Source organism: Pristiophorus japonicus, chromosome 12 (assembly GCF_044704955.1).
Source record: "Pristiophorus japonicus isolate sPriJap1 chromosome 12, sPriJap1.hap1, whole genome shotgun sequence".
Classification (NCBI taxonomy): domain Eukaryota; kingdom Metazoa; phylum Chordata; class Chondrichthyes; family Pristiophoridae; genus Pristiophorus; species Pristiophorus japonicus.
In genome coordinates, this window is record NC_091988.1 from 139,689,504 (window position 1) to 139,717,179 (window position 27,676).

Here is a 27,676-nt window from a genome sequence, read left to right on the forward strand (position 1 = left end):
CATCTGACCAGTAGATTGATATCCTCCTGCAGCCCATGACTTTCCTCTTCATTATCAACCACAAAGCCAATGTTAGTGTCGTCTGCAAACTTCTTAATCATGCTCCCTATATTCAAATCTAAATCATTGATATATACCACAAAAAGCAAGGGACCCAGTACTGAGTCCTGCGGAACCCCACTGGAAACATCCTTCCAGTCACAAAAACATCCATCAATCATTACCCTTTGCTTCCTACCTCTAAGCCAATTTTGGATCCAACTTGCCATTTTGCCCTGTATCCCATGGGCTTTAACCTTCATGATCAGTCTACCATGAGGGACCTTATCAAAAGCCTTGCTAAAGTCTATATATACTACATCGTACGCACTACCCTCATCGACCCTCTTGGTTACCTCCTCAAAAATTTCAATCAAGTTAGTCAAACACAATCCTTAACAAATCCACGCTGACTGTCCCTAATTAATCCTTGCCTTTCCAAATACAAATTTATCCTGTCTTTCAGGAGTTTTTCCAATAATTTTCCCACCACTGAGGTTAGGCTGACAGGCCTGTAATTACTCGGCCTATCCCTTTCTCCCTTCTTAAACAAGGGTTCTACATTAGCAGTCCTCCAATCCTCTGGTACCATGCCCAGATCCTAAGAGGACTGGAAATTGATGGTCAAGGCCTCTGCTATTTCCTTTTTTATTTCGCTCAATAGCCTGAGATGCATTTCATCCAGGCCTGGGGAGTTATCTACTTTCAAAGCTGCTAAACCCCTTAATACTTCCTCTCTCACTATATTTATTTCATCCAGAATATCACACTGCTCCTCAACAGCAGTATCTGCATTGCTCCTTTTCTTTGTGAAAACAGATGCAAAGTATTCGTTAAGAACCCTACCAACATCTTCCGCCTCCACACAAAGGTTACCCTCATGGTCTCTAATAGGCCCTACCCTTTCTTTAGTTACCCTCTTACTCTTAACATATTTATAGAACATCTTAGGATTTTCCTTAATTTTACCGGCCAAGAATTTCTCGTGCTCTCTCTTAGCATTCCTAATATCCTTTTTAATTTTGCCTCTTAACTTTCTATATTCCTCAAGATTCTAAAGTATTTAGCCGTTGGTATATGACATAAGCGTCCCTTTTTTTTGAAGCCTTTATTATACTCAAAGCTAGAAACAATATACAATTTGCTCTGCCCCTATTTATTCACATAGCAGCTGGTGATGGTTCTACCATTCCCATTTACACCCTATCCAGACTCATCTTTTGTTTCTTAACTTGTCCCTCAACCACCTCCTTTTGCCTTGCACCATCATCCCTTTTGTCTTTTAATCTCTCCTGCCTTCCATCCTATCACAGCCCTTCCCTTTTGTTCTTTCCTCCCATCCCCTGCACTTGCTTAAATTCTGTTACATCACTAACTTTTTCCAGTTCTGACGAAAGGTCATTGACCTGAAACGTTAACTCTGTTTCTCTCGCCACAGATGCTGCCTGACCTGCTGAGTGTTTCCAGCATTTTCTGTTTTTATACATCGAGCTCTGTTGATTTTTTTTGTTTGAGTAATGTGGGCGTTGGCAGTATAACTGAAATCCGATGAGTCCGTATTACACTTTGTAGGTACTGGTCCTACAGTCGAACTGGTCCTTGAGAGTAGCCTTGGTGGATGCTTGCGTGCATGTAGCTTGCTTTTCCTCTTGGGGAAAGAAGAGAAGAATTTCAAAAAGACAGAGCCATAGTCTCATAAATATAAATTCTCTTTGTTGAGAAGTCCAACTTGTTTGGTTTCATTCTTCACCATTGGGCAAGGGGTTTGCAGCCCGGAAAGGAGACCTTCAAGCTTCAACACAAAGATCTTCGGAAAAGGCATCCAAAAGCCATTTGTAATGCAATGTTTCAAGTTTTGCATCTTGTCCTAGTAGTGCCGGATAATGTCACAGTGGGTAGCTTATGCCCTTTAGTTATGCAAAATGTAATGAGAAATTATATACTTCAGTTCTGTAACTAAAATAGTAAAATGGCCCAAATTCTCAATTGTTAGAGTTTGGGAACTTTATCAGATATCATCTATTCCTAATTTTTTTTTTGCACTTAAAAATTGATTAATTTGAAATATTCGATAATACAATTTAAATGCAGCAAAGTGGGAATGCAGTGCCAAAAAAATAAACAAATTGGGAATGAATTCAAATGAACTGACTTCGAATGGCGAGGAGTAAATTGTACCAAAGCAAAATACTGCAGATGCTGGAAATCTGAAACAAAAACAGAAAATGCTGGAAACACTCAGCGGGTCAGGCAGCATCTGTGGAGAGAGAAACATAGTTAACGTTTCAGGTCGATGACCTTTCGTCAGAACTGGAAAAAGTTAGTGATGTAACAGAATTTAAGCAAGTGCAGGGGATGGGAGGAAAGAACAAAAGGGAAGGGCTGCGATAGGATGGAAGACAGGAGAGATTAAAAGACAAAAGGGATGATGGTGCAAGGCAGAAGGAGATGGTAGTGGGACAAGTTACGAAAGATGAGTCTGGATAGGGTGTAAATGGGAATGGTAGAATCATCAACTGCTGCCATGTGAAAAAATAGGGGCAGAGTATAATAAAGGCTAGAGAATGATCTTACGGATTCATAGAAACATAGAAAATAGATGCAGGAGTAGGCCATTCGGCCCTTCGAGCCTGCACCACCATTCAATAAGATCATGGCTGATCATTCACCTCAGTACCCCTTTCCTACTTCTCTCTATACCCTTTGATCCCTTTAGCCCTAAGGGCCATAATCTAACTCCCTCTTGAATATATCCAATGAACTGGCATCAACAACTCTCTGTGGTAGAGAATTCCACAGGTTAACAACTCTCTGAGTGAAGAAGTTTCTCCTCATCTCAGTCCTAAATGGCTTACCCCTTATCCTTAGACTATGTTTCCTGGTTCTGGACTTCTCCCAACATTGGGAACATTCTTCCTGCATCTAACCTGTCCAGTCCCGTCAGAATTTTATACGTTTCTATAAGATCCCCTCTCATCCTTCTAAACTCCAGTGAATACAGGCCCAGTCGATCCAGTCTCTCCTCATATGTCAGTCCTTATATTCAGTATGTGTTCTTAATGTGCACATTTAGGAATGACATACCATCTGTTCTCTGATTTGTGTGTTTCTCTATATGTGTGTGATATATGTACTAACAACATTAGAACCAAAATAAAGTAAAATATAGTCAAATGTATAAAAATATTCTGTAAATTCACTGCTGTGTATAAATTTGTCAAATTCATCAGCTATTCATATGGCATGGTTACGAGAAAACGTGATGTAGAAAGAAACTGGAAGTGTTTTTGTGTTGTCAACCTAGAGTTTCATTGTGATGTAATCTTGTTTTTCCTTTTTGTCCAACATGTACAGACCTTTCTGGAGCAGACAAAAACCAAGTTCAGCAGAAACTACAAAGGAATGAATTTATCGAAGATCACTACTACAGTTGGCTTAAACAGTAAGTTTGTAGGCTAATTGTGTTTGTGTGTGTGTGTGTGTGTAGTTGATTTTCCAGAGAGTATCGACGTGTGTTGGTGCAGTGTAGCTATGTATTAGTGCTTTGAAGCGTATAGTATTGAACTTTGGCTGTACCATACAGGATGATAAAGGCCAAAATTCTGTGCCTGAAATAGAGCTTCCCCCTCCCCAAAAAGAATCATGTTTTGTAGGAATAAAACAGTAATAATGTTCCATAAGTTAATGACAAACCCAAATTGTAAAACAGTTAAGTCTTTAACAATTAGCAATGATCAGTTAAGGTACAAATATCTAAACATAAGGTATCTCTGGGGTCAATCTGGAGCACACTTGAAGAATAAATACTGAAAGCTACAGGAAACGGAAGGAAAAACCTGAAAGAGAGAGTGGAGTCCTATCATAAAGTAAAAGCGAGACAACTGCTGTCAAAACCCATATACGACCTGGGGGAGGGAAGGGAAGGGAAGGGCAGGGCAGGGCAGGGCAGGGTAGGACAGAACCGCACAGCAAATTAAAGAGACACAAGGGGCCCAAGTTTCCACACGCGCCTAGAACGGCGTAGTCCCGACCTGGACGCCCGTTTTTCGCGCCACAAAGTGCACCTAAAAAAATCCTTCGTATTCTCCACCTCCCTGCAGGTCCTCTGGCCCTCGGCGCGGCGCAACACAAGCTGTAGGGGGCGGAGCCAGGTCCCTGCGCTGAAAACAGTGCCGGGACCTCTGCACATGCGCGCTACAGTGGGCACGCAAGTGCAGTAGCTCCAGGCGCTGAACTGTGTGGGAGGGGCCCGAAGCACGCAGCCCCTAGCCCTGGCCGAATGGCCTCACTGGGGCTGCGTGAATAAGGCTCCTCCCACGGCCAGCTCCTGCTTCCCCCCCCCCCCCCCGACCCGACTCGACTCCCGCTTTCCGCCCCCCCCAGCCTCCGGCCCAGACCCGACACCCGCTCCCTGCCTCCGGACCAGACCCGACACCCGCTCCCCCCGACTGGACCCGACCCGCGCTCCTGTTCCCTCTCCCCGACTGGACCCGACCCGACCCGCGCTCCTGTTCCCGCTCCGCCCCCCCCCCCCACGACTGGACCCGAGCTCCTGTTCCCGCTCCCCGCCCCCCCCCCGACTGGACCCGACCCGACCCGCGCTCCTGTTCCCGCTCCGCCCCCCCCCCCCCACGACTGGACCCGCGCTCCTGTTCCCGCTCCGCCCCCCCCCCCCCCGACTGGACCCGACCCGACCCAACCCGCGCTCCTGTTCCCGCTCCCGACTCCCCCCACTGGACCCGATCCGACTCCCGCTCCCGGACTGGATCCGACCTGACCTCCCTCCCTCCCTCCCCGAACCGAACCTCCCCAACCCGACCCAACCAAACGCCACCTACCTGTAAATCTGGTGCTGGGGGCGGGCCCTGCCCGAAGTCTCGGGCCGGCCCGTTCAGCCTTCGGTCCCGAAAGGCCTGCCTGAAGCACTTTCAAACAGGTAGGAAGATAGTTTATTTAATCTTTTCTTTGCTTATAAATGTTTATTCAGGTTGGATTTATTTGTATAATATTTGTATAACTATAAATAAGGATTTATTATAGAATTTAATGACTTCCCTTCCCCCCCCCCACCTCGTTCTGGACGCCTAATTTGTAACCTGCGCCTGATTTTTTAATGTGTAGAACAGGTTTTTTCAGTTCTACAAAAATCTTCACTTGCTCCATTCTACTTTAGTTTGGAGTACCTTTTCACTGTGGAAACTTTCAAATCAGGCGTCAGTGGCCGGACACGCCCCCTTTTGAAGAAAAAATTCTGTTCCAAAGTAGAACTGTTCTACCTGACTAGAACTGCAGAAAAAAAAATGTGGAGAATTGCGATTTCTAAGATAGTCCGTTCTCCACCAGTTGCTCCTAAAAATCAGGCGCAAATCATGTGGAAACTTGGGCCCAAGGAATGGGACGTTTGCGCAAGGCAAACAGGGAGGTGCCTCCATCCTTGACAAGGGAATAACCAAAGGGGACTCGTATCTACATCAAACCAGGGTATTCCTCCTCCCATCCCCCTCACCACCTTATTATCCACATAATAAAGGAAAGGGAACATAAGAAATAGGAACAGGAGTAGGCCATACGGCCCCTCGAGCCTGCTCTGCCATTCAATAAGATCATGGCTGATCTGATCATGGACTCAGCTCCACTTCTCTGCCTGCTCCCCATAACCCCTCATCCGCCCCCCACCCCCCCCCCCCATCGCTCAAGAAACTGTCTATTTCGGTCTTAAATTTATTCAATGTCCCAGCTTCCTCAGCTCTCTGAGGCAGAGAATTCCACAGATTCACAACCTTCTGAGAGAAGAAATTCCTCCTCATCTCAGTTCTAAATGGGCGACCCCTTATTCTAAGATCATGCCCTCTAGTTCTAGTCTCCCCCACCAGTGGAAACATCCTCTCTGCATCCACCTTGTCAAGCCCCGTCATAATCTTATACGTTTCGATAAATCATCTCTCAATCTTCTGAATTCCAATGAAGAGAGGCCCAACCTACTCGACCTTTCCTCATAAGTCAACCCCCTCATCCCCGGAATCAACCTGGTGAACCTTCTCTGAACTGCCTCCAAAGCAAGCATATCCTTTCCTTGTCCCAAACCCGAGGTGGAGACTGTATGTGATTCTCTTCATTTAGGCTATCTTCTGTAATCTCTCAACCCGATAGAATGTGAAGATATACCGATCTGACTCTGAAAGGTTGGGATGCATTCCATGGCATGACGAATGGTTGAGTCATGTACAAGATTGTCCCCTCACGCATGTGATTACATAGAAATTCTTCGCATTGCTGACATTTGCCTCTAATCCGTAGTTGAAATATTTTCAGCATTATTAATGCACGATTAGTCCACTAGTTTCATAAAAGCAAAACATAATAAAGCTGTATCAGTTTCTGCATAAGAAGCAGAGCCAATAGCTTACTGGAAATCCTAGGAAGTTTCTGATGTAAAATGAGATAAAATAAATCATCAACTTTGAGAGAAAACTATTGGCAAAGTTTGTTACTTGTTTCTTTAAAGTTGCTCACTTACCGTTAAAATTACATTTTGAAGATTTCTAATTGCTACAAAAACTTAAGTGACACCACTGACAATGAGCTTTAAATGCTTCTAGTATCTGTCACATCTTATATTTAGCTGACTTTACTCTGAACAAAAGATGCAGATAATTTACTCCGTTTTTTTTCTGTGATTTTCATGAGGTAAAGCTGTTGCTGTATTTAAACTAACACTGCTTGAAGTCTTTTCCCCAATAATTAAAACCTGATTATTACTAATTTGTAAAAGTCTTTTGTGTGCATTTATGTATTTTGAAATTTGTAAGCTGACCGATATTGTTCAAAAACTGACAAAAAATGTTCCGGTGTGTTATTTTGATCGTGTGATGATGCTTGATCATTGTCAATGCATTGTATCATTTATAAAGTGCTGATGTCCTTCCTACTAATAATTATTTCAGTTTACAGATCTATTTTCAGCAAGTGCAATAGTCAGCAACAATAGTATTCATTTTTGTGCTCACTGGTTCATACCCGCTTACTAAACAGTCAGATTTGAATTTTATTTATTTTTGAAGTTGGCACCATTGATGTTGGATCAGCACGTCTAATGTTCTGGGATCTTGGAGGCCAGGAAGAACTCCAGTCATTATGGGACAAGGTATTGTTGATTAAAACTTTGCCAATAAATGTTCTGCTTCAATTAGAAAACCGCTAAACTGATGAGAAAGCAGAAAGTATTCAAATCACGACTTCAATTTATTTATAAGGGGATTAGTCACTTGCATTGGCCATCCAGTGCTTCACATGAGTGACCATTCATTGTAGGAGCGTAGATGTTGAGTGATGGCAGATTCCAACTTTGCAGGTTGTCATAATCAAACTTGATCCTGTTCTCATCCAACATCCACATACAGACATATTCTAGCAGGGGTCACTGGAATCCTCAGGAGCAAGAATCTTGTCTGAATTCTTTTCATTCACTAGCCTGGAGCCAATTATAATGTCCTTACAGCTACCCTCGCTGAGATCTGCTAATTCAGAACTTAATGTTCTGTACAGTTTAGTGCGACATCATATGATGCCTTTATCCACAAAGCCATTGAGGAGTTAAGCATTGGAAGAATCTAAGACTGATTTTTCCCATCAATAATGTGTCAGTTTAAAAAGAATTGTTGCATATTTCCTTCCACACTAGAACCACCATTTTGAATTTGAATGGTTGCCACTCCTGTAATCTGTTTTAATAAGGCCATTATAAAAAAGCAAACCAAGCACTGGGATTTATTTCTGGGGGGATAGAATTGAAAAAGAGAGAATTTATGTTAAACTTGCATCGATCCTTGGTTAGACTACACTTGGAATACAGTCCACAGTTCTGGTCTCAATAATACAACAACATCTTGTATTTATATAGTGCCTTTAAAGTAGTAAAACATCCTATAGTGCTTCACAGGAACATTATAAAACAAAATTTAACACCGAGTCACATAAGGAGAAATTAAGGCAGACGACCAAAAGCTTGGTCAAAGAGGTAGGTTTTAAGGAGTGTCTTAAAGGAGGAAAGAGAGGTGGCAAGGTTTAGGGAGGGAATTCCAGAGTTTAGGGCCTAGGAAGCTGAAGGCATCACGCTGATCGTTGAGCATCCCTGATTTTAATCACTCAAGAGGCAGAATTAGAGGGACGTAAATATCTTGAGGAGTTGTGGGGCTTGAGGAGATTAGAGGAAGGGGAGGCGAGGCCGTGGAGGGATTTGAAAACAAGAATGAGAATTTTAAAATCGAGGCATTGCTTAACCGGGAGCCAATGGAGTTGAGCGAGCACAGGGGTGATGGGTGAATGGGACTTGATGCGAGTCTGGACTCGGGCAGCAGAGTTAAGGCTGACCTCAAGTTTGCGTAGGGTAGAACGTGGGAGGCCAGCCAGGAGTGCATTGGAATAGTCATATCTAGAGGTAACAAAGGCTCAGATGAGAGATGTGGAGAAAGTGCAAAAAAGATTCACAAGGATGAACAGAGAGGATATACTTAGCAGGAAAGGCTAAACAGCCTTGGGCTCTTTTCTCTAGAAAAGAGAAGGCTGAGGGGATGACCTAAAAGAGGTTTTTAAGATTATAAAAACGTTTGATAGGGTAGACATGGAGATGTTTTTACTTGTGGGGGTTTTCAGAACTAGAAGCCATAACTATAAGATAGTCACTAATAAATTCAAGAGAACATTCTTTACTCAGCATGGTTAGAATATGGAACTTGCTACCACATGTTTGAGGTGAATAGCATAGATGCAGTTAAGGGGAAGCTAGATAAGCATGAGGAAGAAAGGAATGGAAGAATATGCTGATAGGGTTAGATGAAGAAGCCACAGAAGGTGGCTTGTGTGGAACATAAATGTTGGCATAGACCAGTTGGGCCGAATTGCCAGTTTCTGTGCTGTAGACTTGATGACACAAGTAATTCACTATAAAACAAAGCACACCATTTTGTCCTTGAATAAGACTTTGGTTGGGCCTCAATTAGAATACTTGTTCATTTCTGGTCTCCTCATATGTGTGACATTGATGCTTTGGAAAGGGTGCAGAGCAGGACCACACGAGCAATTCCCAGTTTAAAGCATTTTTGTTACCCGGGTAGACTGAATAAGCTGGGACTCTATACTTTGGTAGTGTAGACTTTGGAGTGATTTGCTCAAGGTTTATAAGATGTTGAAGGGACTAGCTTGTGTTTGTATGGACCAATTATATCAACTGAATACATTGGGGAGGACTAGGGGTCACTCCTACAAGTTATGTAAAGACAGAACTAGATTAGATGTTGGAAGGTTCTTCTTTTGCCAAAGAATAGTTAATTATTCAGCCAGTCATTCCAAAGGGGCTAGCTGGGTTAGAGGTGTGCTGCAATTGTAAGCCAATAAAGTCAAATATATGTATTTGTTTGGTGTGAGGAGAGCAGCTTGGCAGCACAGTGAATTATAACTGCCCTATAAACAGCCTGACCGCAAATCAAGCCTCGCCAATGGGGAGAGGGGGGGAAGGAGGAGGAATGAATTAGTCTTTGTGCTGACTAATGTAAAGGTCTTTAAATGAAAACAGTATTGTCTGATATTCTCTGTTAGTATACATGTCTACGTGACAAAAATAAGAATAATCAGAATGCTCATTACAGCTGCTGTATTAGTGGAGGAGTACAGTGGCCAAATGTTTATGCTACTGGACTAGTAATGCAGAAGGCATAATGTTCTAATTGTGTTCAATAAATCAGAAAAATGACCATGAAAATTGCTCAATTGTAAAAACCCAACAGGTTTACTACTATCCTTCAGGGAAGGGTCCTGCCACCCTTACCCGGTCTGTCTACACGTAACTTCAGTCTCGGGGGAGAAATTGCACAGTGCCCTATTTGGGGGCGGTAACAGCCACGGGGCATAATCATCCCGACGTAGTGGGGTAGTACTAGTTACCGCCGTCGCTAAACTCCTGTGGAATTTCGCGGGAGTCGTTAGCCGCACCTGGGCGAAAAGTCATTTGTGCCCTGTTAGCGCTCCCGGGGGGGGGGGCATTAATGGGGCGCAATCGGCCCAAATTTCTCCCCCTCAGACTCTTAATGCCCTCCGAAGAGACCTAACAAACCACTCAGTTGTAAAACAATCGCTACAAAAAACTAAATGAGAGCAATATTGGACAGACGTATTGGCAACAACCTGGGTATTGGATCAGGACAGAACTCTGGCAATCCCAGCCTATCTGCCCTGCAAAATTCTTCTTGCTTGCACAAGTTGGGGAGTTGTCCCACTGACTAGTCAAGCAAGAGTCTGACATAGTCCTAATTGGTCGTATCTTTCAGCCAACATCCTTGTGAAGACAAAGCTCTCACACAACCAATGGATCAAAGCCAAGTTCTGTAGCCCTAATACATCCAATCGAAAATGGTGGTGGACAATTGGGCAACTAATGAAATGAGGAGGCTCCTTGAGCATTTCCATCCTCAACTGTGGTGGAGCCCAGCATTTGACTACAAGAGATTAGGCTGAAGTGTTTGCCTTCAGCGAAAAGTGCCAAGTGATAATTCCACTTGGCCCTCTCCCAAAGTCCTAACCGTTATGAAAGCTAGTATGTCCAGCTATTTTGTTCACCATTAAGAAGGTAGCGAAGTCCATTGGACATAGCAATGGCTATAGGCTCTGACAACATCCTGGCTGTAGTGCTGGGGACCTGCACATCAGAAGTAGCTGCCCCCAAGCCAAGCTTTTCCAGTGTAGGTATGAGACTGGCATGTACCCGAAATATGGAAAATTCTCCAATATGCCATTGCTGTTGATGGTGCATAGCACCTCATGGATGTCCAATTTTGGACTGCTAGATCTGTCCTTGGTCTAGCTCACACAGTGTAGTAGCACATGGCACAATGGAAGGTCACTCCTGCCAGTGCTTTGTGGATAGATGTGTCTGCAGTAGATGGGTTGATAAGGATGAGAGCAAGTAGGTTACTCCCCTGTATTAGTTCCTTCTCACCTAACACCCATTCTGGCAGCTATGTCCATATTGAATCTGTTGGTGGCGCCAGCACTGAGCTACTCATGGTGGACATTTAAGTCCCCCACGCGGAGTAAACTTTATACCTTTGCTTCCTTCAGTATTTCCTCCAAGTGGTAGGAACATGAGTAGGCCATTCAGCCCCTCGAGCCTGTTCCGCCATTCAATGAGATCATGGCTTATCTGCGACCTAATTCCATGCACCCGCCTCTGGCACATAGCTTTCAATCTGATTTTAAAAACCTTCACTTGTTGGACCTCACTTCTTCTGCTAGAGCCCATGACCCTCCTCGCAGTGCTCCTGAAATCTAAGACTGCTTTCCCGGCTTTCCCAGTGCTCCCTAATCCCATACCTCACCTTGAGACCAAAGTCCCTCTCCCAGCGATCCCATTATCTGCCCCAGAGTTTCTAGAAAGTCTGTCTTCAGCATTCCTGTGAGTACTGTTAGACTTTGCAACCCCCCCCCCCCTCCCCGCTTCCCAGTACGACCAGATTCTAGGGTTACTCCAGTGCTGATAAAGCAGTGTCCCTAGGCATACCACTACACATAATACCCCTATTTTTATAAAATCTCTGACTCACCACGATCAACGTCGTGGTAGATCTAGTTTTAAAAATGTAATTACCACAAATTGGCCCATTCCAAGTTGCCACCCTAAAGATTGTAGTCACGCTCAGAAAGGCTTGGATATGCAGCCTGCTGTTGGAACTCCTTGGCCCCATTTTGTCCCAAAACAGCTACATTTGTACATTTCCTTTCAATGGAAGCACTTCTGAATCAGGACTGATGCAGTCAGCGGGTTGGACCATATGGGGCTCCATCAGACACTGCACACTGCAGTGAGAGGGTTGAGAAACATCGGGCTGAGGCAGCAGATCGCCAATCCACCAACTAATGTCCATAAAAACCATTTTTATTTGAAGAAAAACAGCTTTGGGAGTGGGGATGACAAATGGTGTTCAGGAGGGCACATTGTGGTCATGATCAAGCACAAAAATGTCAGGTCGGGGCAAGAGACAGAAAGGCATGAATCATTACTCCCAAAAAGAAAATGTGGAAAACTTTATCATTTATCTTCTCTATCTAGCTATTGTATTAAAATAGGTGAGCGGGCTCAAGATTCCAAAGGTATTGTACTGGTAGGCGGCATAGTAAATGTAACATTGCAAGAGCAATTGGAAGCAGTGGGTGTCACCTAATTGCGTGATAGGCCAAATGTTACCATTGCAGCATATTGAGAGTTAACACAAATCAACCTGGTTGGTTTTGCATGCAGTTGCAGGCTTTGAATACAAGGAGTCACTGTGACTCTTTGTACTACAGTATGGGAAATCAATGAGTGATGTGTTGCATACATTCAGAACATATTCATGCATTTTGTAGTGTTCTCATTGGCCTTTTCAATGTTAAAGGTATCACACAAGGTGACACACAGTCAGTGTTGTTTTATAGTGAGAATGGAGTTGTCCATGAGAGTCCTGACATTCCAGGTCCCGAACTTCATTTTAGAGGGTGGAAAATGACTGTGTGAACTCTTTTAACGTAGGGTGGCCGTTGCACACCAGCTGCCACATGGACTTGATAGAGCAAGGTCTTGGTCCAATGGCAAGGGGACCCCAGACGATTGGAGACCAGTCTCTGTTGCATGGGCCTAGCACGCACGCACGCATGCACCACACCACACACACACACCACACATCATCTTCTCTGCATCGACCCTATCAAACCCTTTCATAATCATAAAGACCTCTATCAGGTCACCCCTCAGCCATATCTTCTAGAGAAAAGGGCCCCAGCCTGTTCAATCTTTCCTGGTGGGTATAACTTCTCAGTTCTGTACCCCTAGATCCCTTTGCTCTTACACCCTTATCTTCCAAGGAGTATGTGGCCTCCTTATTCTTTGTGTAGTTTGAGTAACCAAGGTCATGTACTTTATCATGATTAACGTTAATACACCTCCTATTGCATGTTCATCCTGGCTCATCCTCTCTATCAGTTCATTGACTTGCAGTATTATCTGGAGTCAAATGAGAAGAATTACACCCTGCTATGATAGGTTTACTGCTCTAGATCCCATAAATAAACTAGGCTGTCAGATCAATCATGCAGGCCTGCCTGTCTTGGTTGGATTACCAAATCTGGCCTAAAGGATTTATTCTGTTCCAGTCCACCATTGGCAACTGTCATCTTGCAACAAGCTCAACAACAAGTAGATGCATTTATAAAGCTCCCCTCACTACACACAAGTGTCTTGGAGCTTTACAGAAAGGAGAAAATAAATTGGAACTGAGCAGGATGGAAGGAATAGATAGAACAGGTTAGGGTGCAGGACTGCGGGTGATTTTAAAGGAAAAGTTTTTAGGTTTAGGGAGGACTCAGTAAGATTGAGGGAGTTCCAAAGAACAAGGCTAACGAGGCTGAAAAAGCAGACCTGGAGTAAAGAGAATGGAGAACAAAGAATAGACCAATGTCCGAGGAACAAAAGATGTGAATAGGGTAATAAGGCTGAAGGATATCATTGAGCTAAGGTATGGCAAGGCCATTGAGGTATTGAAGATAAGGTAACGATCTCGAGGTTAATTTTTAGAGGTATGGGGAATTAGTGGAGCCTGGCAAGGACAAAGATGATGGAAGTGTGGGGTTTTGCTGGGGTTAGGGAGGGTGGAAGCAAGGAGTCCAGTTCGGAGAGCATTTTATTTATTTTGTTCTCTGGATGTGAGTGACATTGGCAAGGCCACATTTATTGCCTATCCGTAGTTGCCTGAGAAAGTGGTGTGGGGCCTTCTCCTATGCAGACCTTGTTGGTAATGTTGTTTCCATGGTGATAGGTGGGGAATTCCAGGATATTGAGAAGTCGAGGCTCAAAATGATACAAGTTATGGATTAAGGTCTTAGTAGTTGTGGAAGAGGTGGGAATATTAGGTGAAGAGGTGGGAAGATTAGGTGGGGAGGTGGGGAGGTGAGCAGTGTTGTGAAGGTGGGAGAAGCAGTCTTAATGATCAAACAGATATGAGAAAGGAAGCCTGGCCTGTGATCAAGCAATGCACTCTGGTTCCACGTCACTAAACGGGAGCAGTAATCTGGGAGATTGATGGGAGTTGAGGGCAGAGGTAGTTAGGAGCTGATAGCTTATTTATGTCACCATCGGAGCAGGCCGGGGAGCGGAAGGAGCAGTGTGGCGGCATACCACTCCAGGAAGCAGCATGTGCTGGAGCAGGAGAGCAACGGCAGTGAAGAGGGACGTCACCAAGATCCTGATCAGTGATTGGAGTGTGGGCAGGTAAAGCAGGAGCGACGAAAGATTGTAGAGCGACGTGATTGGGGTCCAGGAGAGGTGCGAGTTCGGGGCCCAGGGGCAGCCCACACTGCGATATGTGTGCGCACTAGGTCCGTGCAGCAGAGCTAGTCTCTAGTCATCTTGGTTAATCCTTGCCACTGGATCAAGACCTAGCTCTGTCAAGCCCATGTGGTGGCTGGTGTGCAACGGTCACTACACGTTAAAAAAAATCCATGCACAGGCATCTTCCATCCTTCAAGATTTAATTCGGGACCTGGAATTTTAGGTCCTTCAATGAAACACCTGTGAACTTTTTGACGTGGAAGCAAGTCATCCTCAGTTCGAGGGACTGCCTATGATGATGATGATGATTTATGTCACACCTGACTGTCAATTTTCTCTTGTCACAATTAAATTTACCTATTCATTTTACTCACCACTGATTGAATCCTCCAAGATTTGTGATCCTGTTCCTTACCTGAGAACTCCAGGCTTCTCCAAGATAAGCAGTGCTATTCTCCACAATTCCACCTGCCTCATTGGAGGTGGCAAAATAGTCACGTGACGCAGCCTATATTCTTCCCCCAACCTGCCAAACTCGAACTTGAGATCCAGGCACTGTCAGGTCATCCGCCTCCACCTCCAAGTGACTTTGACCTAGCCTCCAGTCCAGAGACCCTCCTTCCTGGACTGCTGAAATTTATGTTCTTGTCCCTCGCTGGAAACCAGCTTCAGATTCTGCAGTGGTCTTGAAGCAATTAGTCCTTGGGAACGGTAGCATAGAGACTTGAGGCACAAGCCATTTCTGGTCACGAGGTGGTGGGGGCATTTGTTGAAAGGATTTCCCCAGCTGTGGGGAAATAATTATTTTAAATAAGTACTCAGCAGTATATATTTTAAATAATACTGGATCCTGGTGACTGCTGGGGGAACCCTTTTAAGAAATTCCTCCACCATCAGGCCATGTCATTTGTCCTCGGACAGTTTGGAGTCCGGTCACAGTAGTCAGTAGTGGCGGGGGGCGGGGGGGGGAAGCTGCGGAAGTCTTTACTATTTAAAATATTTGCCTGTATTTGAACGAATACAGGAATCCTTAAGTCACTGCTTTAGAAAAACTCTTAAGAAATTCCACCGCTCGCTCCAACAGTACGTTGTGCTGCTATGGTGAGGACCCATGCCCCACTGTTGAACCACCCTGTGGGGTTTTGTCAGTAGCCCCCACAACCCCACCTCTGGTTCCCTCAGACCCTTCTATTCCCCTTTCTGTGCTCCCTACCCCAGCAATATCAACTGCTACAGTCGACCAACTCTATTGCTGCTACAAGTACTTCCATCAACTTATCTCCGACTACTTGTAATATGAATATCTTCCCTGCTATCGTTTTCTATTTCCTGGATTATTTAAAACAAATCTGATTAAAATTAACTACATAGTTAAAGTAACTTAGTAATCAAATGCATTGATTTACATTTTCCACACAGTCATAGCATTCTGAAAATATCACTAACACTTTGTAATGCTCTGTAATCTAAAACAGAATTTGATTTATACAAACATTGTAAAGCAGTGGTCTTGGTAATATATCATACATTGCATAGCATAAAATAACACATCCTTTAAGCAATGCCACAGGAGATTCATTGCAGTGGCTACAAAACCAGTTCTGTTCGATCTGTATGCTGTCATTAAACTCTACAGTTTTTGAACTTCTCTCTCTTTCATTTTAGTATTATGCAGAATCCCATGGTGTAATATATGTAATTGATTCAACTGACGAAGAGAGATTGTCTGAATCAAAAATAGCCTTTGGTATGTATAACTCAAAAAAATAAGTATTGCTAAATATTACTGATTTGCAAGCAAGTGAAAATTACAATTTTAAAGCCTCTTCTGTATTTCCATTCACATAATGTACATGTTTGAAGACATTCAGCAGATCTTGAGAATTAGTGTAATGTGCAGTGTTGTTTGAAAATATTCAAGATTTTGGCTCCCATCTGTCTTGCTGTATTCTGTTCTTGAGTCAGTATAGTTTTCTGCGTGCTAATCAAAGTTCGAAAGGTCTGTTGGGGAGTGATTTTTTTATTTCTTTTTTGAATTGTATGAGTCAACATTAAGCATGTAGGTTAGCTGAAGCATGGACTAGATGTAGGATAATGCATTTCTTATACTCTCCCTTAATCTAAGCATATATGTGACATAGCTCTTCTTGCAAGGCTGCTAATTATAAATATTTGGCAGTTTTGAGTCTGGGCAAACTGGTTTCACAGAACCTTTGCAGTAGGGGAATTTTTCCTCAACCTGTCATTACAGGCTGAATTTAAGCAAAAGGATTTCATGCAAACCCACTGCACCACCCTGTCCCCACCGGGCGGGGGGCAGCCTGGTGGCTTAAACAAAATGCTGTATTTGTGTAGTGATCCCTTCCTAGTGGTAGTTTGTAACTCATTTTCCAATTGCTCCAGTAATGATTTGAAGCACTATGAAATGTCCCAAGTACATGCTGTGGCTTGATATAAATACCAGTTATTTCTTAAGATACTATAAATATGCCTGAGGTGTTTGTTTACACTTGTAATCCTTTTTCCTCCTCAGAAAAAATGATCACTAGTGAAGTACTTGAAGGGGTTCCATTGTTGGTATTGGCTAACAAACAGGACATTGAGGTAATTTTCTCGTAATTTTCATCCCTATTTTCGTTATTTAGTTTTCTTATGCTATGCAATTTTCCTAGGCGAGAAACATGCAACATAACTAGCAGACCTGAAGAGGCCCCTCTTGACCTATCTTTGCAGAGAGGTTTGAAGAAAGCAAAGAGAAAGCAGGAATGGGATACTGAAGTTGCATGATCAGCCATGATCATATTGAATGGTGGTGCAGACTCGAAGGGCCGAATGGCCTATTCCTGCATCTATTTTCTATGTTTCTATATTTGGGGAGTCGTTTATGGGAACCAAGAATTCCATTATTCCTTTATGCTAATAACTATTCTTCATGAAGGGAAGTTATGGGTAACTTGATTCTTAACCTTCATTTTTTTCCCAATTTTCTTGTCTCATCAAGGTACTTACTTTTGCTGAAGTACTGTTCCAAGGGCATTGACAGCTCTGTCTTCTCGCCCAAGAAGCCATTCTTCAAGTGCGAGGCTAGACAGTGAGTGTCAGCAGACCATCCAATCATTGAGGGCATCAGAGCCTGATTTTATCTTGTGTTTGCACACTACTGTCCAACAGAGATCACTGGATAACTATCAGGAACAGGAACACTTTATTTCCCCTCCTCCCTAGTCTATGGCTACCAACACCGATTGTGGTGCGCAAATGCTGCCTTGGCTAACATCAGCTGACTGAGCACAGACCAGGACTCTGGGCTGTATAGCTTAGTACTACCCACTGGGCACCATTTCATTCTTTATTTGGAAGGGAATGAAGTGTTTAGGTAGACAAGCCAATAAATACCTTCAGACATCACTGTCTACTTGAATAAATTGCATAGAATGTGTGCATTTGAATTAAGTGGCATGGCTCCTCCCTCTGACACTGGTTTTCAGACAAACCAAATACATGTTCAAATAGATGTATCAAAATTGAGCTGCAACATTCTTGAGTGAGCTGGTTTTTAATACCATGCACTGTGACCAATTTAAAAACTTGTCTAAAGCTCAGTCTTTGTTAAAATATCAATGTTCCTAATTGACATTTAGGAACAACAGAGATTCCTCTGTTGCATACAATCAAATATTTTCCAAACAGTAGTATTTATGCATTACAAAAAAACTGCTGTTTATATCATTACATATTGACATTGGTATGGCATAGATTTTTCTTTTTGCATGATTTGTGACTACCCTCCATTTTCTCTCTCTGTGGCTGTTTGAGCCCATTTCTCCTAACATTAATGCTTCATTCTTTTCCTGTGACTGGTAGACCTGCCTTTCAGTTGGAGACATTAAAACAGCTTTTAGTGATTGTGCTCCAAAAATAGGGAAGAGAGACTGCTTGGTGCAACCATGCTCAGCACTTACCGGGTAAGTAATGACGTCTTCATTTATAGCAGAGTTGGGGTGGGGGGGGGGGGGGGGTGGAGGTGGAGGGAGAGAGAGGGGGGGAGGGAGAGAGAGAGGGGGGGGGGTGGTGGAGGTGGAGGGAGAGAGAGAGAGAGAGAGGGAGGGAGGGAGAGAGAGGGGGAGGGAGGGAGGAAGAGAATATAAAAGATATTACTGTTTGATTTGGGTACAGAGAACATATAGCAAATTAATTACTGAGCTGAAGAAGGAAGGAACAGAAGCCTACTCACTATCTAGACATGAGAAGAATATTTTTAAATGGTGAGAGACTGGGAAGTGTTGGTATTCAGAGGGACCTAGGTGACCTTGTACACGGATCACTAAGTTAACATGCAGGTACAGTAAGCAATTGGGAATGCAAATGGTATGTTGGTCTTTATCACAAAAGGATTGGAGTATAAGAGTAAAGAATTATATAGAGGCTGGGTAAGACCACACCTGGCGTACTGTATGCAATCTTAGTCTCCTTACCTCAGGAAGGATGTACTTGCTTTAGAAGGCGCGTAACGAAGGTTCAACAGACTGAATCCAGGGATGGGGGGATTATCCTTAGAGGAGAAATTGAGAAGGCCAGGCCTATATTCCCTAGAATTTAGAAGAATGAGAGGTGGCCTCATTAAAACATATAAACTTCTTGCAGGGCTAGACAGGGTCGATGCAATGAGAATGTTTCCCCACTGTATTGGGGAGTCTAGAATTCGGGATCACAGTCTCGGAATAAGGGGTCGGCCATTTAGGACTGAGATGAGGAAAAATGTATTCACTCAAAGGGTTGTAAATCTTTGGAATTCTCTACCCCAGAGGGCTGTGGATGCTCAGTCATTGAGCATATTCAGGATAGAAATCGATAGGTTTTTGGATACTAAGGGAACCAAGTGATATGGGGATAGTGCAGGCAAGTGGAGTTGAGGTCGATGATCAGCCATGAATCTTATTGAATAGCAGAGCAGGCGCGAAGGGCCAAATGGCCTACTGCTCCTATTTTTTATGTTCTTATGATACATTTGAGAGGAAAGCTGGTCATTGTTAGTCATTGAACACTGGGGAGATGTCCGTCGATTGAAAACAGGTTAATGTGCCACACGGTTTTAAAGAGTGTCAAACAGACACTGGTAAGTAACAAGCCCATAGGACTTTAATCTCGAGAAGCATAGTGGAATTGATTGGGAGTAAATTTAAGAATGATCTGTAAAATAACATAGTAAACAGCAGTCAACATGCATACTTGGGGGAAAGATCCTGCCTGACTACCCTGCTTGATTTCCCAATTGGACTGTGAAAAGCCCTATGTTAAATTGCATCTGGACTTCCAAAAAATGTCAACATGTTAGTTAAGCTTCAGGGTAAATCTAGGGTGTGGATAAGAAATTGAAGGGTTGTTGTTAGAAACTAGAAGTGCATGTTAGAATTATGTTGGGACACGGGAGAAGTACTGAGGGATTGGGTTTTGTGATTGCTACTATTTATCATTGACAGTGACTTGAATACAGAAATTCTATGCAAATTGTAGACTGGATGGGGCAGTGATTTCAGAGGAGCCGACTGAAAAATTACAAAATGAATGCTAAATATGCAAGTGCAAAACAATTGCAAATTAAATTTAATGCAAAAGGATGTGGGTTCAAGTCCAACTCCAGAGACCTGAGCACACAAAATCTAGGCTGATACTCCAGTGCAATGCAAAACTGTCGGAGGTGCTGTCTTTCGCACGAGACGTTCTACCAAGGTCCTGTTTGCGCGCTCAGTTGGACATAAAAGATCCCATGGCACAATTTTGAAGAGCAGGGGAGTTAACCCCAGTGTCATGGCCAATACTTATCCCTCAATTAACATAACAAAAACAGATTATCTGGTCATTATCACATTGCTGTTTGTGGAAGCTTGTGGGACATTTGTATTTGGCCTAATGTATTGAGACAGGTGGAGTTGAGCTAATTGTGCCTGTTTGTAGGCTTTTCAGGAGGCTCTTAAAATTATGTTTTTGGGGGGCATAACTAACATTTGAAAAGCTTTTAATTTTTTTAATTTACTAAAACTGTACACCAATATAATTAGTAAATGGTTCTGTATTCTCTTTAAAAGTCATTTTCATTTATTTAAAATTGGGTTACTCATGGGTGGTGGACTAGACGCTCAGATTAGAATGCTTATTATTTTTGTGATAAACCCATTTTTAGCTGTATTAATAAAACTGCCAGGTTACACCTCTCAAATATACCGAGGAATATTTTAGAATCCAAATTGTTTTTGAAAGAATTATGTTCTAAAATACTGCCCGATTGCGCTGGTTCGTGCCAGATTTTGCGTTCAGTGATATGCAAATCAGTTTGAATGGAAACTTAAGGGGGGAAAACAATTCTCAAAACAAGTGCAATTTTGAGGACAATTTGAGCTCAGATCGCCAATTGTGTTCAACCAGTGCAGAGCAGCAATTAACAAAATGAATAGATTGTTGACAAAAATCAAAATACTTGCACTGTTCAGCCTTGATGCCTGTGTGGTGACTTAATATAGATAGTAAATAGATCAGAAAAGGTTCACCCAGAAAATTACTTTAAACTAAATTGCAACATTAAGACGAGAGAATATTGGTTCAAATGAGCAAAAAGCAAATTTAGGACTGATATCAGGAAGTTCCGGATATAATAGCGTAAGCAAAAAACCTGGAATCGCTTAAGAAGTAATTGGATGACTGAACGGAGATAGGCCGAATGGCCTTCCTTATCTGTGCTTATTTTGTGATCTTATAATTGGGAGAAAGAACATGTAGCATATTGCCAGATGGTAAATTGGAGAAAAAAGGAAACATGTGATCCATTACTGGCTGGGGTGAGACAGAAGGTATTGTGTATGTGGTTCATTCCTTTGTATTTGGCCTAATATATTGAAGCTGAGATGGGGGCATATGGTCATAGTACATGTGGTGTGTTGTTATTAACATTGGACATTGTGGGTTCATTCATGAATGTTACATTTTGGCCCAAGCAAGACAAAAAACATCACCAATGCATGCTAATTTTGTAGCATCCTGGGAAGAACTGATCAGATATTGAATTGATGCAGCACTTAATGATAAAACAAATGTCTACTACATTTACCAGTGTGCATATTGTCTCCTCCCCCATTCCCCCGTACCCCAAAATTGTCAAGTATCTGAAACACTTGCCAACACACAAAGTTGGAGAAATATACTTCAGTTACCTGACCAAAAAATTAGAAAAACATGAATAAAATAATTAACAACGAACTATAAAATTTATCTCAATTTTCTGTAGTTATGATTCTTGAGAAGTCTTCCTTGATTGAATATGTCCCTCTTTTGATAGTTTACAGATTTTGTGAGACTAAAACAAATTTTTGTCTTCCTCCAGACAAGGTGTAAATGATGGGATTGAGTGGATGGTCAAATGTGTGATTAGGAACATTCACAGGCCACCAAGGCAAAAGGATATCACATAAAGCACTCCTTTCAGACCTCGGACTGGGCGCTAAATCTCCTGTTTTATCAGAGATGTCGAATAGTTGTTCAGCTGGTTCAGTGGGTCTCAGACTTGCTCGAGGAACACCCCACATGAAAATAGTCACAGGTTCTCACGCCCACTAATTGTGGTAGATGCAAGGTACAATTTATTTTGCATAAACCACTATAATGCTGCAGTAATACTTCCCACTGCACCCATGTCTCCTTTTCATTTAATGCATTTCTGTATCCTCAGTGCACATATTGGGCCCGAATTTTGTCAAGGTCGCCACCCGCCCAAGTGCCGCCGAGGCACCCAACGGTACTTTCGGCGGGATAGTCATGAATAAGGTCCCTCGAAGGACGGCGGGCGGCAAATGAAGGACTTACGCCGTCAATCTGGGCGACAGCCGCGGGAGCTCCCATTCTCGGCGGCAGAGGTGCTTGCCGCCCAAGTGCTGCCGAGGATGGAGTCGGGCCCACGGAGGGTCGAAGATCTAAACATAAAAATTAACAACAAAAAATAAAAAAACTATCTGAAGACCTGCAGGGGACCCCATCAAGGTAAGTCGCTGTGGAAAAACCAATTAAAAATGTTCTATTTCTTCAACGATCCTCATACTTACCGTTGGGGACAGACCAGCCCCCTCACAGCGATCCATCCCCATTCTGCCGCCGAGTCCCGCCCAAATCAATTTGGGAGCTCGGTGGGCGGGAAGTTAGTTGCGCCACTCGGCTGTCCGTTGATATCAGCGGGTGGTTCCCAGCGGCTCTCCCCTCTCGCCTGCTCCAGCCCACCTCCAAAGTGGCACTGAGCGGGATCTGCAAGAGCAATGTCGGCGGCAGCGGGCGATGAGTTGATGAATTTCGGCCCCATTGTATTCTGCTCATTGATAACGTCATTGGAACAGCTAACCCTATTCACTTCATATTCCTGTCACAGTTTTAGAAAGAAGACTTTCCTCCTGCCCTCCAGCTCATTTCTAAATGCAAAATAGAAGCTTGCTGATGTCTGAGTTTATTTAGTGAGCAGCTGAACAGTGCAGACCAAGAAAGACCCAAGTTCGATGCAGTATTTGATCAGTTAGCTAGTCATAGCTGAGGCAGTGATAGGAGAGCTATAACTATCCACAGCACCCCTGAGTTATGGAGGAAAAATCAGCCAGGATTCTGACACTAATTGCTAAACAGTAGTCCCTTCTTGAAGTGTGCATGCATCAATGTAGGGTAAGGACAAGATTGAGCTTGATGTCCTCCACAGTAAGGTAGCCTGCAAGCATCCTACCAAGGAGCATTCATGAATAAAAGCCACTTAGCAAGGTACCAAAACACATTTGACACCTGTTGAACAATACCCGAGTGAGACAATTGGTAGGAGAGGGTGAAAATTGGAAGAAAGAAAGGAAGTGGATTTTCTTTTAATGGCTTGACACACAAGTCAGACCAGTGCTTGTTTTACTTGGATTATAATGTAATCTCTTACAAGTTGAAGTGGTTTTGGATCCTACATATTTACTGAACAACTTCAACCTAGAAGCAGTGTTGACATGAGATATCCTAACTGATGACGAGAATTATTTTCCAGGAACGGTTTTAGATTGTCCACTGAATGGCTGGAATGGCTTCTAACAGTTCTGGGAAGCAATGGGATTTCCTGTGTGATGTAAGGCTGCAACAGGGTGGTGGCGATACATAATTTCATGCAACAAAAGAATTGCATTTTTATTTCAACAAGTCTGAAAATGTTACTTTTCTCAGCACCACATCCTGACAGTTTCAGAACCACTGAACTAGCTGGAGGCAGCCAGTAATGCAGTGTGCACTTTTATCTGGTGTGTTTCTTCATTTTGCTGACTTTGTAACTGATAAATGTTGGAGATGTATCTTTTATATCTGTGACTATTCAAGTAAGTTTAGTTGCAATTGTTAAATGTTTGCAATAAGTCCCTGCAATAGGCACTTTTTTTCAGCATTGGCTCAGTAAAACAATGCAGGCTAAATATATGAACAACAGTAATATTTTCCTGAGATTTTTAAAATGTAGATTTTTTTTTGCTAGTATTCATTGATTTTGGAAGTACTTATCCAAAGGTATGGGATGGCAGTTGGAAACTAATTTTGGTAGTCAATTATTCTATTTCCTTATTTTGTATGAAAATGTATTAACATCTTTTGGGTTTGAAGAAGCTGTGATCTATGTTGTAATGCATTCCATTTGATATATTAAAAAAAATTAAAATATTTCTTGTTTTAATGAAATTTGTGCTTCAATAATTGGGAGAAGATGGATCATTCTCTGTCGTTTTCAATTTAGTGAAACCACAATTATTTATAGTTATACAGACTCTTGAATATGGGGTTTCTTTTTATATAACCCAAAATGCAACTGAGCATTTTTAATTTTATTTTTCACACTCCAGGAGGTTAAGTAATCTAGATGTCCTGCATCTGGTAGAATTCACTATTTGTAGCTCTGATTAATTAGCATTGATTTAGACCATGATAGAAAGAGGGCTTTAGTTGGGCTTTCGGCATACCCTCCCCACCCCCATGAATATCTTTTTATTAATGGAAAATCAAGAGTCATTTGCACATACTGATAACTTGATAAATAATCTGAATAAGCAAATCAAAAGCTAAAATTTCACTGCCTTAAATGCAGGGTACCTTTCAATTACCCAGCAGTTGCCATTGTCCAGTGGATGGACACTGTTACGACAGATAATCAAAAGTTCCACTGGATTCACATACTTACTGACATTTATTGCCAACAAGTAATTTTCCTGTAAACAATTAATGCGGAACATAGGATGTGTGATTAGGAAAATTGAATGTTTTAAACGTGCAGAATGAGACAAAAACTGAAAATGCTAATCCTGTTCGGCCAAATCCTATTGGTATACACTGGAATCCTATTGGTATACACCAGTATACATTGGTATAGCTGGAATGAAATGAGGAAAACAGTATATTAAACAGTGCTGCAAGAGGGGTTGTGGTATTGGCTCTGATACAGCAGTACACTGCATACCTATAACTATGTAGCCCTGATCCTGTGCTTGCTTCCCCTTATATTTTTTATAAACTGCATGTTCTAGAAACATAGAAAATAGGTGCAGGACTAGGCCATTCGGCCCTTCGAGCCTGCACTGCCATTCAATGAGTTCATGGCTGAACATGCAACTTCAGTACCCCATTCCTGCTTTCTCGCCATACCCTTTGATCCCCCTAGTAGTAAGGACTACATCTAACTCCTTTTTGAATTGGCCTCAACAACTTTCTGGGGTAGAGAATTCCACTCTCTGGGTGAAGAAGTTTCTCCTCATCTCGGTCCTAAATGGCTTACCCCTTATCCTTAGACTGTGACCCCTGGTTCTGGACTTCCCCAACATTGGGAACATTCTTCCTGCATCTAACCTGTCTCAACCCGTCAGAATTTTAAATCTTTCTATGAGATCCCCTCTCATTCTTCTGAACTCCAGTGAATACAAGCCCAGTTGATCCAGTCTTTCTTGATATGTCAGTCCTGCCATCCCAGAAATCAGTCTGGTGAACCTTCGCTGTACTCCCTCAATAGCAAGAATGTCCTTCCTCAAGTTAGGAGACCAAAACAGTACACAATACTCCAGGTGTGGCCTCACCAAGCCTGTACAACTGTAGTAACCCCTCCCTGCCTCTGTACTCAAATTCCCTCGTTATGAAGGCCAACATGCCATTTGCTTTCCTAACCGCCTGCTGTACCTGCATGCCAATCTTCAATGACGTATGTACCATGACACCCAGGTCTCGTTGCACCTCCCCTTTTCCTAATCTGTCACCATTCAGATAATAGTCTGTCTCTCTCTTTTTACCACCAAAGTGGATAACCTCACATGACTCATCAGGGGAGGGCAGCAGCAGCCAAGTTCATGGCACCGTGGCTGGCTCTGTTGCACAGGAGGGTAGGAAAAAGAGTGGGAGAGCGATAGTGATAGGGGATTCAATTGTAAGGGGAATAGATAGGCGTTTCTGCGGCCGCAACCGAGACTCCAGGATGGTATGTTGCCTCCCTGGTGCAAGGGTCAAGTATGTCTCGGAGAGGGTGCAGGACATTCTAAAAAGGGAGGGAGAACAGCCAGTTGTCGTGGTGCACATTGGTACCAACGACATAGGTAAAAAAAAAAAGGGATGAGATCCTACGAAACGAATTTAAGGAGCTAGGAGCTAAATTAAAAAGTAGGACCTCAAAAGTAGTAATCTCGGGATTGCTACCAGTGCCACGTGCTAGTCAGAGTAGGAATTGCAGGATAGCGCAGATGAATACGTGGCTTGAGCAGTGGTGCAGCAGGGAGGGATTCAAATTCCTGGGGCATTGGAACCGGTTCTGGGGAAGGTGGGACCAGTACAAACCGGACGGTCTGCACCTGGGCAGGACCGGAACCAATGTCCTAGGGGGAGTGTTTGCTAGTGCTTTTGGGGAGGAGTTAAACTAATATGGCAGGGGGATGGGAACCAATGCAGGGAGACAGAGGGAAACAAAAAGGAGACAAAAGCAAAAGACAGAAAGGAGATGAGGAAAAGTGGAGGGCAGAGAAACCCAAGGCAAAGAACAAAAAGGGCCACTGTACAGCAAAATTCTAAAAGGACAAAGGGTGCTTAAAAAAAACAAGCCTGAAAGCTTTGTGCCTTAATGCAAGGAGTATCCGCAATAAGATGGATGAATTAACTGTGCAAATAGATGTTAACAAATATGATGTGATTGGGATTACAGAGACGTGGCTCCAGGATGATCAGGGCTGGGAACTCAACATCCAGGGGTATTCAACATTCAGGAAGGATAGAATAAAAGGAAAAGGAGGTGGGGTAGCATTGCTGGTTAAGGAGGAGATTAATGCAATAGTTAGGAAGGACATTAGCTTGGATGATGTGGAATCTATATGGGTAGAGCTGCAGAACACCAAAGGGCAAAAAACGTTAGTGGGAGTTGTGTACAGACCTCCAAACAGTAGTAGTGATGTTGGGGAGGGCATCAAACAGGAAATTAGGGGTGCATGCAATAAAGGTGCAGCAGTTATAATGGGTGACTTTAATATGCACATAGATTGGGCTAACCAAACTGGAAGCAATACGGTGGAGGAGGATTTCCTGGAGTGCATAAGGGATGGTTTTCTAGACCAATATGTCGAGGAACCAACTAGGGGGGAGGCCATCTTAGACTGGGTGTTGTGTAATGAGAGAGGATTCATTAGCAATCTCGTTGTGCGAGGCCCCTTGGGGAAGAGTGACCATGGTATGGTGGAATTCTGCATTAGGATGGAGAATGAAACAGTTAATTCAGAGACCATGGTCCAGAACTTAAAGAAGGGTAACTTTGAAGGTATGAGGCGTGAATTGGCTAGGATAGATTGGCGAATGATACTTAAGGGGTTGACTGTGGATGGGCAATGGCAGACATTTAGAGATGGCATGGATGAACTACAACAATTGTACATTCCTGTCTGGCGTAAAAATAAAAAAGGGAAGGTGGCTCAACCGTGGCTATCAAGGGAAATCAGGGATAGTATTAAAGCCAAGGAAGTGGCATACAAATTGGCCAGAAATAGCAGCGAACCCGGGGACTGGGAGAAATTTAGAACTCAGCAGAGGAGGACAAAGGGTTTGATTAGGGCAGGGAAAATGGAGTACGAGAAGAAGCTTGCAGGGAACATTAAGACGAATTGCAAAAGTTTCTATAGATATGTAAAGAGAAAAAGGTTAGTAAAGACAAACGTAGGTCCCCTGCAGTCAGAATCAGGGGAAGTCATAACGGGGAACAAAGAAATGGCGGACCAATTGAACAAG

The 27,676-nt window shown here is 43.0% G+C and overlaps 1 protein-coding gene across 4 annotated transcripts in view; it reads left to right on the top strand.

The window, feature by feature from the left end:
- The window catches only part of arfrp1 (ADP-ribosylation factor related protein 1), a 36,497-nt gene extending 12,419 nt beyond the window's left edge, over nt 1-24,078 (top strand). For 3 of the 4 annotated variants that reach the window (XM_070894996.1, XM_070894997.1, XM_070895000.1), the window contains 6 exons: nt 3,394-3,481; nt 7,101-7,183; nt 16,058-16,139; nt 16,926-16,996; nt 18,257-18,357; nt 21,768-23,532. In XM_070894996.1, the coding sequence (XP_070751097.1) occupies nt 3,394-3,481; nt 7,101-7,183; nt 16,058-16,139; nt 16,926-16,996; nt 18,257-18,357; nt 21,768-21,855 (513 nt within the window). In that variant the 3' untranslated portion in view covers nt 21,856-23,532. Of the gene's footprint in view, nt 1-3,393; nt 3,482-7,100; nt 7,184-16,057; nt 16,140-16,925; nt 16,997-18,256; nt 18,358-21,767 lie in introns of all 4 variants that reach the window. The other variant, XM_070894999.1, reaches the window with a different exon arrangement.
- The last annotated feature ends 3,598 nt before the right edge of the window (nt 24,079-27,676 follow it).